Below are 14,761 nucleotides of genomic sequence, written 5' to 3' on the forward strand. Positions count from 1 at the left end.
AAATGGGTAAGGAGTCTTAGATCCTTTCATGGATGCAGAGCAGCTCTACGCATTAATGTAAACAGACAATTTAAAATATTTGTTTGGGAAAGCTCCTCGGGGGCCTTCTTGTCCACCCTATTATTCGTCAATGCCTTCAGTCATTGGTGACTTTTTACAACAGCAAAAAAGTAAAAATAATATACTCTTAATGCAAATAAAGAATAAAACAAAGTGACGAGGCGGGTCTTAAGCCTTTTCATGGATGCAAAGCAGTTCTACGCATTATTATGAGAAGACAATTTAAAATATTTGTTTGGGAAAATTCCTCGGGGGCCTTCTCACTTACCTTATTGTTCATGAATGCTTTCAGGCATTGGATGAGCTTATGCTGATTTTTCTTGTCAATACTTTCCTGCCTTGAGAGCGAAACACAAAAAAAATAACCAATTAGCATATTCAGCAAAGCAAAGAGAAATGCATCTGTCCAATCATATTTGAAGTCACATCTGATTGGTTGCTCCAGGTGTCTGAACTTTAAAAAGAAAATGATTACCGTGATTGATGAGTCAATGGTTCACGAAATGTGCTGTGCGTTGCAATGTCATGGAAATTTTGTATTGTTGGTCGAACTTTAAATGTGTCATGTATTCGTGTTATTCATATGTCTCTCGTGTGGCTTAATTAAAGCTCTGAAGGCTGCAATTGGGCCATGCGCATGTACAATGTATGTATTACAGTACTCGGCTTGGTAATGGATGAGATGGCAGATCTGCGCTTATAGACCGGCGTGTATACCACCACGGCATTCCATGCGAATGCTGCTGTCAGTAGACCGTGGGCCTGTATCCACATATCAGCAGCATGGTACCACGTGGGCTTCATAACGCAATGCGCAAGCGGTGTGAACTCCACGTGTAGGCTTATGCATATCTTACAACCCATTACCAACTTGAAACTGTATCTTGGATGGATGTGTTTTAATAAAGATCGTATCGGGCCAATCCAGGTACAGACTGATATTTTTAGGGAGTGCTTGTGCAGAGAATTTTGCATACCAATAGAAGCTAGTAGGACAGGAAATATGACCTCAGATGGCTCATAGGGGGGAAGGGGAGGAAGTCTGCTGACCTCAGAAGACTCATGGGGGAGGACCAGTGATAGATAATAGCAAAGGCTATGCTCCAATTGGAATGTATATCCTCTGTATAGGCAATCCCCATTGTATTGTTCGGTGGGAGGGTTTGACTTTATTCATGTGGGGGGCATGTGTGTATTCTTAATAAAAACAGAGAGCTGAGCCTAAAGCCGGCCTTATGTGAGTTGCAACCAGCCTTAGAGTGTCGTGTGATCATTCCAGGGTAACGGAGCTCCATCACCCACAAATTCAACAGAACCAAAGTATTTGGATGGGCAGGAATCGTGTAGTTTGGCTGCAGTCGTGGTAAGCGAGATTCGCACAGCTTTATGGGGGATTTCTGCGCATCCAACTGCGAGTACTCACGGTAAGGAGAAATTCGTTAAAGCGAATTTCCAAGACAGTTTGGCGAGCCTGGTGGATACTAACGCGTATTCTTGCGTAGCTAACCTAGAACGAGGGGGGAATGGCCATCATGAACTAGCAAAAAGTATGCCGGCACATTTCAGGTCTCTCTGCCATTAAGAGGATCGCTTTTTGCGTGTTCGTGTGGCTGATTTCGCTCTCTGTTAGCTAACAAGAAATACCGCTTAACAAGGACCTCGTTTTTTGTCCTAAACTCTTGATTTGTGGGTGAAAAGACGAGGGTTTGTCTCTGCTGAGAGCAGCAGGGGGGGTGGGTTTTGGTTGGCTGGATTTGGTCAAGTTTAAAAAATCTTCCAACCAAAAATTAAACGGGTATATGTTTTAGTGGGTAAAAGTTGTTGCATAGTGTTAGGTAAGTATTTGCGGGTTGTAGGTACTGTGGTGATTGCTTTACCCCCCTCCACGTGAGGTAATTATTACAGTGCTGAAAGGCTTAGGTTAATTGTTAACTGTTGTAAGATCTGTGTTATGTGGTCTGTACAATGTTTTGTGGTACCACTGCTCCCAGCAAGCATGCAGCAGGGGGTCCTTTTTGTTACATGTGCATGTTAGTGTGATATGTTGGTGTTTTATGTCCGTTCTGTGATTGTGCCCAAATTGTGTTGTATGTGTGCTTCATATTGTTGTGTAATTGTCCAGTGTATGTTCTGTCTAAAAGTCTGTTTTATGTAAGAGGCAATTTTGAGGCTAGAGTCTGCCGTGTGCTCCTCTGTGGGGGGTCATTCTAGTATCTGCCATGTGCTCCTCTGTGGGGGGTCATCTTCTTGACAAACCACATGGACTCCTTTTGTTTGGTGGCCATTTTGTTGGCTACCAAATGTGCAGTAATCTCTATGCAATGTGCATGAAGTTTCCTATATGCATTTGACCCATATTGTGTTTTTAATCCAAATTTTTTACAGTTTCATTTGTTTGCTTTTAGCTTTAAATTTGCGTATTGCCAGCCAATTTAAAGTGTATTAAGCGAGTTTTCCCCTCACGTGTTCCACATTTAATGAGCGCGGTGAAGTCTGGGTTTTTGCACATAGATTTCTTGTATAGTGATTATGTTTTTCTTGTGTTTTTCCTGTTAAAAGTAGTTCCTTATTGTAAAGCGGGTTTGTTTTAAGCTGCTGTGTCGCGTGTTTCACGTCCAGCAGACTTTTTGTGTAAACGGTTCTAGGTGGTTGCAGTAAAGATTGCGTGTATAACGTGGATCGTTTAGCGGTGCTGATAGGAGTGATTTTTGAGTCAGCAACAAGGTTACTTTTGGCGCAGTTTTTCGGTTTACCTCGGTGTAATTGTTTTACTGTGAAACGTCCCGTGTTTTTCATAAGGATCCACTTTGTCCTTTTTAACAGTTTTTCAGGTTGAAAAAGGGTTTTTCTGTGTGTATTAGGAAAGTTTTTTTCTTTTTACACAAATTTCCTAAAGGTCAGTTAGCAGGTTTCTGCCCAACCAGTGACCCCTAAGTAACATCCAAGAACCCCTCTTTTTGTTTTGACTTGTGTTAGCTACTGTGTGCAGGGAGAGAAAAGCCACTTTCATCATTGTGCGGTGTGGCCTGCCAAACACAGTGGGTGATGAGAACCACATAAATTACGCTGTGTGAGTGGGCGGTCCAGGGAAGTCCTGGTCACCACAAACACTTCGGGTGGTCAGGATCACACAAATTGCGCTGTGGGAGTGGGAGGTGTGCTCTCAGTCTGACCGCCACTTGATGCGCTTCGGGTGATCGATAAGTATCACATAAATTACGCTGTGCTGGGAAAGTGGTGGAATCAGGCCTCTCGGTAGGATCCCACCGAGTGCTCCAGGGGGTAAACAGGTACCCGGACGCGGGATATATACCAGTGACTAGTCACGATGGGCAGTAGTCAGTCCATGAAGAGAGAGGGGGAACCAGCCCTCTTCAGGGTAAGGACAGCTGCACAACTGATGAAGGTGAGTTTGGGGGGGAAGTCTACAGAACCCCTCAAAAGGTGGAATAAATGGTCGAAGGGTACCAGATGGGAAATTCCCCGGGAAGGTACATTTGACGCATGGAGGTGGGAAAAATTCATCTCTGAATTTGAACCACGGATGCAGGCGTCAGAACTAGAGATCGCACAGCTATGGCTTCACAGGTCAATCCGATTAGGGAAGCAGGGCATACATAAACTGGTGTCTGTCCGGAAGAACCAGGTGATGTATACCTGGCCTCCAGAGGGAATAAAACAGGAGGATCCAGTGTCAGAGGTGGAGGAAGCTCTTTCAGGGCTGACTCTACTAAGGCAGGCAGGATCAGGGTCTACTGGGGTCCCCCAACAACCAACAGTGGCTGAGATAAGTATAACTGCACCTGTCTCTTCTGTTAGTGACGTCACTCTTGACATACCTTCTGTGTCTTCTGTCTCTATGCCTCAGCCTCTGCCTCTACCTCTCCCTTCTCCCTGCTTCACCCCAGCTCCTTCTGTTTCCAACTATGAAGCCTACTCAACAACCGATTTGCAGACTATCTGTGAATCAAGGGGAATAGACACCCGGTTAAAAAACAGGGCGGATTGCATCAAAGCGCTACGAACCACTGATCAGACCCCTGCCCCCCAGCTATACCCTGATCTGAGGGACCTCAAACCTGAAGGTGCAGTAAGCGAGGTGGTTAATCTAAGCCCACCGATGATGCTGGGTCAGCCCTTGCACTCTTCCCGGACCGAGGCCTATCCAGTCAGGGTGCAGCAATTTGAAGGTCCTCCCAATGCACGGGGGGAACGGACTTTAGGGGAACGGGTAGTTTGGCATGTCCCCTTCACCCCGGCAGAGATCCGCACTATTCTGGCTGAGCTCCCGGACTATCGAGTCAATCCGAGAGGATTTGCTCGAATGTTTGGACAAAACCAGTTCAGCTATGGTATGAGCGGGTCAGATTGTGCACAGATCCTACGGGCAAAGGTGGGCATGGAAGTGGCCAGTACAGTGATTGCAGGGTGCTCTATAACCACGCATGAGGAGATGACTTCAGGGGGCAAAGAGTTCTGTACACAGCTAAAGGCAAAGCTTCCAGAAATGTATGGTGCTACCTCTACTACGGACATGATGAAGCTCACCCAGGGTCCTAATGAGGAAAGCGCCTGCTTCTGGCGCCGTCTCAAGCAGACGGCACTGGATGCGGATCTGGAAGTTGGACCTGATGCTCCAACTGAAGGGGTAAAGGTGACCGCGACGCACATTCTGTTGCGGGCCAAATTTTTGGAAGGCATCGATACTAAAATTCGGGAAAGGCTGGTTCTGGCCCGACCCGAATATAATGAGATGTCTATCCCTGCTATCCTTTCCACTCTTGCGGCAATAGAGAGGGAAATGGATAGAAGAAAACAAGACAAGGCCAAAGTTCTTATGTCCCAGACCCCACACAAAAAACCAAGGGATCTGGGTCACAAGAAGGATAGGCCCCCACCCAGGTGCTTCCAGTGCCACCAAACGGGGCACATGAGGAGGAGCTGTCCCCAATTACCTAAAGGTCGGTGGCAGTTCATTCCTGATGAGTCCCCCGCCCCTATGACCACCATGGTAAGTAACTCCTATGAATCCTCATAGGAAGTTGGCAAATCGGTGTCGGCCCAGATCCATCTTTTTCTAGAGGAATTAAAATATCCCCTCCCTTGCCTCACCGACACCAGTGCAGCAAGAACGGTCCTGCGAAAACAGGACATCCAAGGCAAGGTACCCCTCTCAGGGGAAAACCCTCCTAACCCCTACTAACCTCACTATCAAACGATGCACTATTCTTAACCCAGCTTCTCTTCTTCCTGTGTCGGAAGATGAGAAGGGGGGGGAGGACAGCAATGACAGTGCTGAATTTTGCAACACGACTAACAATACTAACACCTCTTCTGCTAACATGTCTTCTTTGTCCACTACTAATCTCTCTTCCAAAGGACACGACTGCATTTCTTTGGTGGAACTGGAGTCAGCGGCGACACACCCCATATCACCCCGAGAGTAGCGGTAAGGTTGAACGTCTTCCAATACCCAAAAACCTTGGCCTGAGTGTCTCCCCATTGCCCCCTATTCCATCCGGAATGCCCCTCGGCAACCACATGGGCTGTCACCCTACGAGGTGTTGTTTGGGGGACCTCCCAAAACAGGGTTGTACTTTCCTCAACAGTTGTCGTCTTTGCATTCACAGCTTACAGGTTATGTGCAATCTCTGCAACGGGAGCTGCAGAAGATACACCATCGGGTTCGCGAATCGCTCCCCGATCCAAATACAATAACAGGTGTTCTTTCTATTGAGCCAGGTGATTGGGTCGTCCTAAAGAAACATCAAAGAACCGGACTCGAGCCACGGTTCACCGGACCATACCAAGTCCAGCTGACGACACCTACCTCACTCAAACTCGAGGGACGAGACAACTGGGTGCACGCAAGCCACTGCAAGAAGCTTTTCAGCTACACCAGAGAATGAGGGGTGTCATTTTCCTTTTTCTTTTTGTTTGTATGTCATACATGTGTGTGAACGGAGGAAAAGACGGCAGATACCCCAACCTTTTATTTAAAATGCACCTGCGTTTAGCCAGAACCGCCAACAAAACCAACTGTTGGGTATGCTCAAAGCCCCCACCCAGTCATCACATGTCCGCAATGGCCGCTGTTCATGCCCTATATGACATCCGCGTCGGCATGAAAAAGCAAGGGACCCCTGGTCAGCCCCCACGTAGACATTTGTCGGTAGAACTTAATGACACATTTTTAGCAGGTAACATCAGTTTCAGCACCAATATTAGCTCTAGCTCCTGTAGGGCCCTCACCAGTCCATTATGGGTAACTGGGCAGCTAGGCAGCCCTCAGGTGTGCTTTAACATCAGCTTTGGCACAGGTAACAAGTTTGTTGGGATTACCACCTGCGAGGGAGGTATAACTGTCAATCTGACTAACCAGACTTCCTTTCTGAGTAACCACACTGACCGACCAGACCACGTGTGTTGGAAGGACGGATGTGATGTGCAGACTGAGGGAGCAATCCCCCAGTCTGTGCAACTGTTGCTCAGTACCAGAGGCCGAACGAGGAACTCCTCCTGTTCTGCTCTGACAGGTCCATACTATTTTCTGTGTGGTTCGGCAGCCTATAGAACATTTCCCCAGAACGCGAAAGGTTCGTGTGCCCTCATAAAGCTAGTCCCCGCATCCTATGTAGTGATGGACCATGAAGAGTGGATGGTCCACAAGAAGGTAAGGATGGCAGGGAGAGTTCGCAGGGAACTGTTCTCTGAGGGCGACCAGGCATGGGCTTGGTTCCCCTCATGGACAGGATGGGGAATAGAACTTATGAAGCGCCTGAACAATTTTTCTGTCATCGTGGATAGTATGTTTAACGAGACCGTAGAGGCTGTCAGAGAAATTGCCCAAGAACAACGGCAGATGGGAATTTTAGTGCTTCAGGAGAAGATGGCCCTCGATTATCTTTTAGCCGCCAAAGGGGGGTTCTGTGAGTTCATCGGAGAGGATTGTTGTACTTGGATAGAAGACACCGATGACAAGGTCCAGGCCCATATGGACAAAGTTAGTGAACTACAGGGAAAAGCTAGAGCTATAGCTAGTGAGGGTTGGAATCCGTTCAAGGGTTTGGGAGGATTGGGAGATTTCCTGTTCTCCATCGGATCTTGGTTGAAGGAAGTGGGAGTGTATATCCTGATGCTTCTCTTTTTCATCTGCCTTTTATATGCCGCGGTGAGATGTTCCTGTTGCCTCATCGACCGTGTAAGCCAAGCTCGGGCAGACGACCACATCTCCATGCCCGCTCCGGGGATCCCACTCCAACCACTGATCGGGGGAAGACCTCACCAACCAACCACCTTCTCTACAGATTACGTCCTGGCTTCCCTCTAATTTATCTCTCTGAAGACCACATTCTCCAAGACCTTCAAGCAAGCTTCAAGCCTCATCATTGTTTGTGTCTGCGATTTGGAAAACTGTCTGGGTCGAGACCAGCCTTGTGTGGCCCCGTCTGCAGGGGCAATTTGAGAATCTGTTGCTGGATCTCCCCAGACCACCGTGGGATCACAAGCTTTATTCATACCACAAGTCTGTTTGTGGTTTTTGCAAGAGCCTTCCTGTAGTGAAGGTTCCAACGCTCTTGAGGATCATCGCTTCAATCAAGCCTGTTTGCGTCGAGTCTGCGTCGGGTCTTGTTGTTTCAGGTACCCCGTGGAGCTTTATTCTCAGGGACTCTTTGAAGTTTGAGACTACACCCATCAAGCTGAAGAAGATCAAGAAGGGACACGAGGAGAATATGATAAAACAGGAGGGAATGTCATGGAAATTTTGTATTGTTGGTCGAACTTTAAATGTGTCATGTATTCGTGTTATTCATATGTCTCTCGTGTGGCTTAATTAAAGCTCTGAAGGCTGCAATTGGGCCATGCGCATGTACAATGTATGTATTACAGTACTCGGCTTGGTAATGGATGAGATGGCAGATCTGCGCTTATAGACCGGCGTGTATACCACCACGGCATTCCATGCGAATGCTGCTGTCAGTAGACCGTGGGCCTGTATCCACATATCAGCAGCATGGTACCACGTGGGCTTCATAACGCAATGCGCAAGCGGTGTGAACTCCACGTGTAGGCTTATGCATATCTTACAACCCATTACCAACTTGAAACTGTATCTTGGATGGATGTGTTTTAATAAAGATCGTATCGGGCCCATCCAGGTACAGACTGATATTTTTAGGGAGTGCTTGTGCAGAGAATTTTGCATACCAATAGAAGCTAGTAGGACAGGAAATATGACCTCAGATGGCTCATAGGGGGGAAGGGGAGGAAGTCTGCTGACCTCAGAAGACTCATGGGGGAGGACCAGTGATAGATAATAGCAAAGGCTATGCTCCAATTGGAATGTATATCCTCTGTATAGGCAATCCCCATTGTATTGTTCGGTGGGAGGGTTTGACTTTATTCATGTGGGGGGCATGTGTGTATTCTTAATAAAAACAGAGAGCTGAGCCTAAAGCCGGCCTTATGTGAGTTGCAACCAGCCTTAGAGTGTCGTGTGATCATTCCAGGGTAACGGAGCTCCATCACCCACAAATTCAACAGAACCAAAGTATTTGGATGGGCAGGAATCGTGTAGTTTGGCTGCAGTCGTGGTAAGCGAGATTCGCACAGCTTTATGGGGGATTTCTGCGCATCCAACTGCGAGTACTCACGGTAAGGAGAAATTCGTTAAAGCGAATTTCCAAGACAGCAATAATACTTCTGATCCCGGATGGAATATATTTTTCTTTCTTCATAACCTGTTTACTTTATCTGAATTATTTGATTGTTGAGAACTTGTACTCAGTCATGTTGTATGTCAGAGTACAAATGAAAGAATATCTAAACTATATCTAAGAATGTATAAAATTAATAATTTTCAGGTATGGATATTTGTACATGGTTCCAGATTGGACCAATGTTACTATGCTTAATCCATACCTGTAGGATCCCTCTAGAAACTGGAAAAAACCATAGCAGACACCGCAACTTCAATAATCTCTGCTAGTTTCTGGGTCCCGTACCAAGCAGCAGCCCTGCTGCATTTTGAACATCGGAGGTGACTCACTTGGCATGGGCACCATTCAGGGATCACTTTGCATTTTCTCACTGATCTGATTGGATGAGTTAGAGAGATAGGGAGGTAAAGTTGTGCGCTCCACCTCCTCTAATCAGGGAAATAGCTGTATTTAGAAATTGCAACAGGTAATTTTTATAGGGTTTCTCCTTCAAGCGGATATGGTTGAGTGGTGTGGGATGTTAACATTTTAAGTATGGGAGTGTCAGGGCCTGGACCTAAACCTAGGACCTCTTCTGTGTCTGGCAGTAACTCTTCTTGCTGAACCACCGGAGATGCTGGACAGCTCTTTTCTCATCTGACAATCTTGCCTTGTACCTTGTTTTTCATGAATCTCAAACTCTTTGCTCTTCCCATGAACTTCTTTTTTAAGCCTTGTCTCTGCATTTCCTGTTTGCCAGATTATTGTGCTCTCTCCAGCCAATGTCAGGCTCTTGTTGGTTCTGCTGCTGTCCGTATCTTTGCTACCACTCATTGCCGACCTTTGGCCTGTTCCTCGACCATGCTTTTGCTTGATCCCAACCTGCAACCATTTATTACTGAAAGCCAATTACTCACTCTTGTCACTCCTGCTGATGTCCATATCTTTACTACAACTCCAAAGCAACCTTTGTCTTTTACCTCAACTATGCTTCTGCTTGGTCTCAACCTGCAACTATTTTTTACCAACCTTTGGCTTGTTTACGGACTATGCTTCTGCTTGATCCCTACCTACTTTATCTGCTACTGGACCTGTGGTCAGGTGAAATGCTTTAGCCAATCACAATACACTATTAGGACACAGTGTATTGTGGGGCATGGCGGACAAACAGCCTGCTGAATGCACAGGCAACACACAAACGGCAAATGTTCGACTCGAACATCATGCCCAACCCTAGTGGAGAGTGAACACTGAAAGAAACATCAAACACTGTAACACTCCATCAAAAATCAAAGAACATCAATTAAGTCTTTTTTAAATCTTTCACGTGTTTAAGAAAGATATGTTCCTTACTGTTTTTTGTCCAGAAGTCTCTCCAGAACATCCAAAAGGAGACCGAGGCCTTCATGTCCGAAGTTGTTGACCCAGCTGTAGAACAAGAGGACAAAAAAATAAAAAGCATTATTGCAAGTTTCGATTTGGCTAAAAAAAATCAAGAGTGTTTCACAAGTTATATTACTTTAGAATAAATTGTTGTCTCTGTGTCTATTTTGAAGGTTTCAAACTGCAGTTTGTAAATTATGCCCTGTTAAACAGCAGTCAGTCAGCACAAAGTGACAAGGCAGTTTTGTCAAGCAACAAAACCGATTAAAACAATGCTGTTTGAATGTGAAGTGCAGATAGAATTTCCTTTATTAAATCTTCTTACTGCAACGGGAAACTGGATGCATGCCCAGTATATTATTGTGGACACCTGACCATCTCACCTAATGAGCATGTTGGAGATTCAATTCCAAAACCATGGACTATAATGTGGAGTTGCCCCTATAACCACCTCTGCTCTTCTGGGAAGGCTTTCTGCAAGATTTTGGAGTGTGTTTTGGGGAAGTTGTGGTCATTTGTGAGGTCAGTTACTGATGCTGGATGAGAAACCTGGCTTGCAAGTTGTGTTATAATTCATTCCAAAGATGTTCAGTAGGGCTAAGGTCAGTATTCTGTGCAGACCACCCAAGTTCCTCCAACTCTGTTAAAACCAAACTATATCTTTATGGAGCTGGCTTTGTGCACAGTCATGATGGAAAAGAATAGAGCCTTTACCTAACTGTCAACACAAGGTTGGAAGAGTACAATTGTCTAAAATGTCAATGTATGCTGTAGCATTAACAATACTCTTCAGGGGAAACATGTGAAATCTTGGAGATTGGTGCTGTGCCCTTCCAGGGTGCAAAATACAGTGGAGATCGAAAGTTTGGGCACCCCAGCTAAAAATTTGTATTAATGTGCATAAAGAAGCCAAGGAAAGATGGAAAAATCTCCAAAAGGCATCAAATTACAGATTAGACATTCTTATAATATGTCAACAAAAGTTAGATTTTATTTCCATCATTTACACTTTCAAAATAACAGAAAACAAAAAAATGGCGTCTGCAAAAGTTTGGGCACCCTGCAGAATTTATAGCATGCACTGCCCCCTTTGCCAAGCTGAGACCTGCCAGTGTCATGGATTGTTCTCAATCATCGTCTGGGAAGACCAGGTGATGTCAATCTCAAAGGTTTTAAATGCCCAGACTCATCTGACCTTGCCCCAACAATCAGCACCATGGGTTCTTCTAAGCAGTTGTCTAGAAAACTGAAACTGAAAATAGTTGACGCTCACAAAGCTGGAGAAGGCTATAAGAAGATAGCAAAGCGTTTTCAGATGTCAATATCCTCTGTTTGGAACGTAATTAAGAAATGGCAGTCATCAGGAACAGTGGAAGTTAAAGCAAGATCTGGAAGACCAAGAAAAATATCAGACAGAACAGCTCGCAGGATTGTGAGAAAAACAATTCAAAACCCACGTTTGACTGCACGATCCCTCCAGAAAGATCTGGCAGACACTGGAGTTGTGGTACACTATTCCACTATAAAGAGATACTTGTACAAATATGGTCTTCATGGAAGAGTCATCAGAAGAAAACCTCTTCTACGTCCTCACCACAAAAATCATCGTTTGAACTTTGCAAATGAACATATAGACAAGCCTGATGCATTTTGGAAACAAGTTCTGTGGACCGATGAGGGTGCCCAAACTTTTGCAGACGCCATTTTTTTGTTTTTTGTTATTTTGAAAGTGTAAATGATGGAAATAAAATCTAACTTTTGTTGACATATTATAAGAATGTCTAATCTGTAATCTGATGCCTTTTGGAGATTTTTCCATCTTTCCTTGGCTTCTTTATGCACATTAATACAAATTTTTAGCTGGGGTGCCCAAACTTTCGATCCCCACTATAGTTGTCGACCCAGGATTCTCATCCAGGCAGAATGAGGGGCTCCAGGGGGCTTTTGTCATTCAGAGGAAACTAGCTTTTCAGTTTCCTCCTCATTTAATAAAATTATTTTTGGGACTTAGAGCCTGGAGATTTCATTACGATCTGGGTGAAATGGAATCTCACAACCTAGGACCAGGTTTTTTTTTAGACAACCAGCACAATGGTGGTGCAGGTGTGTGCTGGGTTTTAGGAGAATCTGGGGTTCTGGGCTCTACCCTTGCAGAGGAGGTCTCTATCCCAGGGTACAGATAAGAGCCAAAGCAGCAAGTGGCTGTCTACTGTATGGATACAATTTTTGGGAGAGGTAATGAATGGTACTGTGTCATGATCTACAGGACCAGAAAAAACACCAGGAGGCTAACTGTTTATTCTTTGGATGGAAGATAAATGCTGAAAACCCCTGCCAGGGAAACTGTTCCATTTTCTTTTGAGCTTTCTTTTAATAATAATGGGCAAGAAAGCCATTAAAAAGAAGAATTCAGTGGGTGGCTACGTCCTTAATGTGCTACCATTTAACGCAAGTTCTCACTAGTGTCCACACACATTTCTCCACATAGTGCCTATGCAAATACTGAACTCACCACCAGCTCATAAGTCTGCCCTCCAAACCTTACTAATGCATTTGCACTTTTATTTCAGCCATATGCTTGTAGAAAAGTGCAGAATGATGTGGCAGCAGTAAAGATACAGAAAATAGTTGTGATGAAACGTGGAACTTGTATTGAAGAGAATGCCAAACTACACATACCCTAGGAGAGAGCGCACAGCTCGGGAAACACTCACAGTTCAGTTCAAATGCATAGATACAGCAGGAGGAGATGTGCCGACAGCATCTGTTTCAGAGGGCGGAGTGTAGCCTAGCTGGTCAGGTCCCAAAGGGGAGGCTTCATTGTAGGATGGCTAGTCCCTGGCCTGTCCCTTCTCATCTGGAATCTTTCCCTACTGCTAATCCCCTTCCCTGACAAGCAGGGTCTCTCTCCCTACATTAGTCACTTCGGAAATGCACACCAAAACCTGGGACAGGGGTTTAAAAAGGCTCTGCTGACCCAAAATCGCTGCAGGGGTCACCTGGATGCAGCATAGTCAACCGGAACCTTGTTTCCAAGACCCAGGACACCATAGAGAATCCTTGTTTCTCTTAACTTCCTCTCCATCTGTGGTACCACTCAGGTGGTACTGAGTGACGTCACGCCGCCGGAGCATCGTGGAGCTCCGGCGGCCATCTTATGCACTGGACGGTTAGTCCACATTGTTTTTATTCCACTTGTTGCAAGAATCTTCGTTCGTTTATACCTCAATAAAACCCCATACTATACTACACTATGGAGATGTCTCTGCTTTGACTCCCCTGGGGAGTATTAATTTACAGCCACCCACCTGACCACCGGAGAGGGAGCCCTTACAACCCCCATAGGGCAGTACCTGAGCTACCACCTGAGGGGATCCCTGGACCACCTTGATGTCCTACTAACAGCATCTAGGACCATTGAAGGGAATATACTGGATTCCAGACACTACCCAGACTAGCAGATGACATCAGGACAAATATATACAAACGCTCATTAAATTGTGCGTTCTGGTGAGTGCGCATTCTTTCCGCACTTTATATCACAGCACCTTACTAATAGGAGGATACAGTCACATGAGAGCACCTGAAGTCACTTCAAGTCACCTAATGAACTGTTTATCTAATGCTGTAGATACGTGTACTACTCATACTGTATTCCCCTTTTTAGCGCTGCACTTTTGATTTACATTGTTCTCTGAGGTTTTTATGGTTACCTGGTGCACAGCTGCTACATATATATATTTTTGGGTGTGCACTCACATATATCTGTTTTATTTATTACACAGAGATTTAGCTTGGGTACCCCTCATTCACACATGGGTAGAGATAGATCCTGGGACTGGAGGCCAGAAAGTAAATAAGCAAAGGGTCCAATTGTTCCCTTTGCTTATTTACAAAAAAATGAACAAAAAAATTGATTGATTTACCCAAGTTGATCACTAATCTCTGGAGAAAAGCTCCCTCTCTTGGTTGGCCCAATTTAGGGTGAATCGTACTTTAAATGAGGCAACTGGCTCATCAATACAAAAGTTCACCATCCAAGGTTCTCTAACCATAGTTGTAACCCTAATCCCATTTGTGGCACCTTTGGGGACCTAGGGGAGGAATAGGCTCTGGAGAACATCTCCATCTGTGGCTTGACCTGGTTCTGGCTGAATCTCACCTTAAACAAGTCAATCTGCTCATTGCTACATAAGTCTACTCTCCAAAGTTCTCTTTAAACAATCTTTTGACCCTTCCACATATATGTGGCAGCTAGGAACCTAAGGAAGGAACAATGCTTAGATCAATAGCATAAACCGTGGTGAAAGTCACAATTCTTTGGGTAAAGCAGCCATACATCTTGGAGGTGGGGGGAAAATTGATAGACCATAGACTGGAAAGAAAACATTTTTCATTTGCTTGGAGTGCCACTTTAATAGGTTGCGTGTTACATTCTGTTGAGGAAAGAAAGTGCTTATGTGGACTTTTATGTATATTATTAGCACTTTTGCAGAAGAAAAATGCTGTTTTAGGTTCATATGGTCCTTTAAATTTCACAGCTTAACTCAAAATCCCTTAACACCTACCTACCCCTCCTTGGAATCGTAGTGAGCTGGATCCATGGTGTGACTATGGAG

At 45.0% G+C, this 14,761-nt stretch overlaps 1 protein-coding gene across 1 annotated transcript in view; it reads right to left on the reverse strand.

Moving 5' to 3' along the window:
• The window catches only part of LOC149452315 (protein diaphanous homolog 2-like), a 766,217-nt gene that overhangs the window by 310,367 nt on the left and 441,089 nt on the right, over positions 1–14,761 (reverse strand). Inside the window, exons 7-8 of the mRNA XM_089689522.1 lie at positions 10,113–10,187; positions 329–398 (exon numbers count right to left, since the gene is read on the reverse strand). Coding sequence (XP_089545648.1) covers positions 329–398; positions 10,113–10,187 — 145 coding nt within the window. The remainder of the gene's footprint in view (positions 1–328; positions 399–10,112; positions 10,188–14,761) is intronic.

The sequence above is a fragment of the Staurois parvus genome, unplaced genomic scaffold (genome assembly GCF_062004578.1).
Source record: "Staurois parvus isolate SC_StPar_1 unplaced genomic scaffold, SC_StPar_1.0 ptg000481l, whole genome shotgun sequence".
Classification (NCBI taxonomy): domain Eukaryota; kingdom Metazoa; phylum Chordata; class Amphibia; order Anura; family Ranidae; genus Staurois; species Staurois parvus.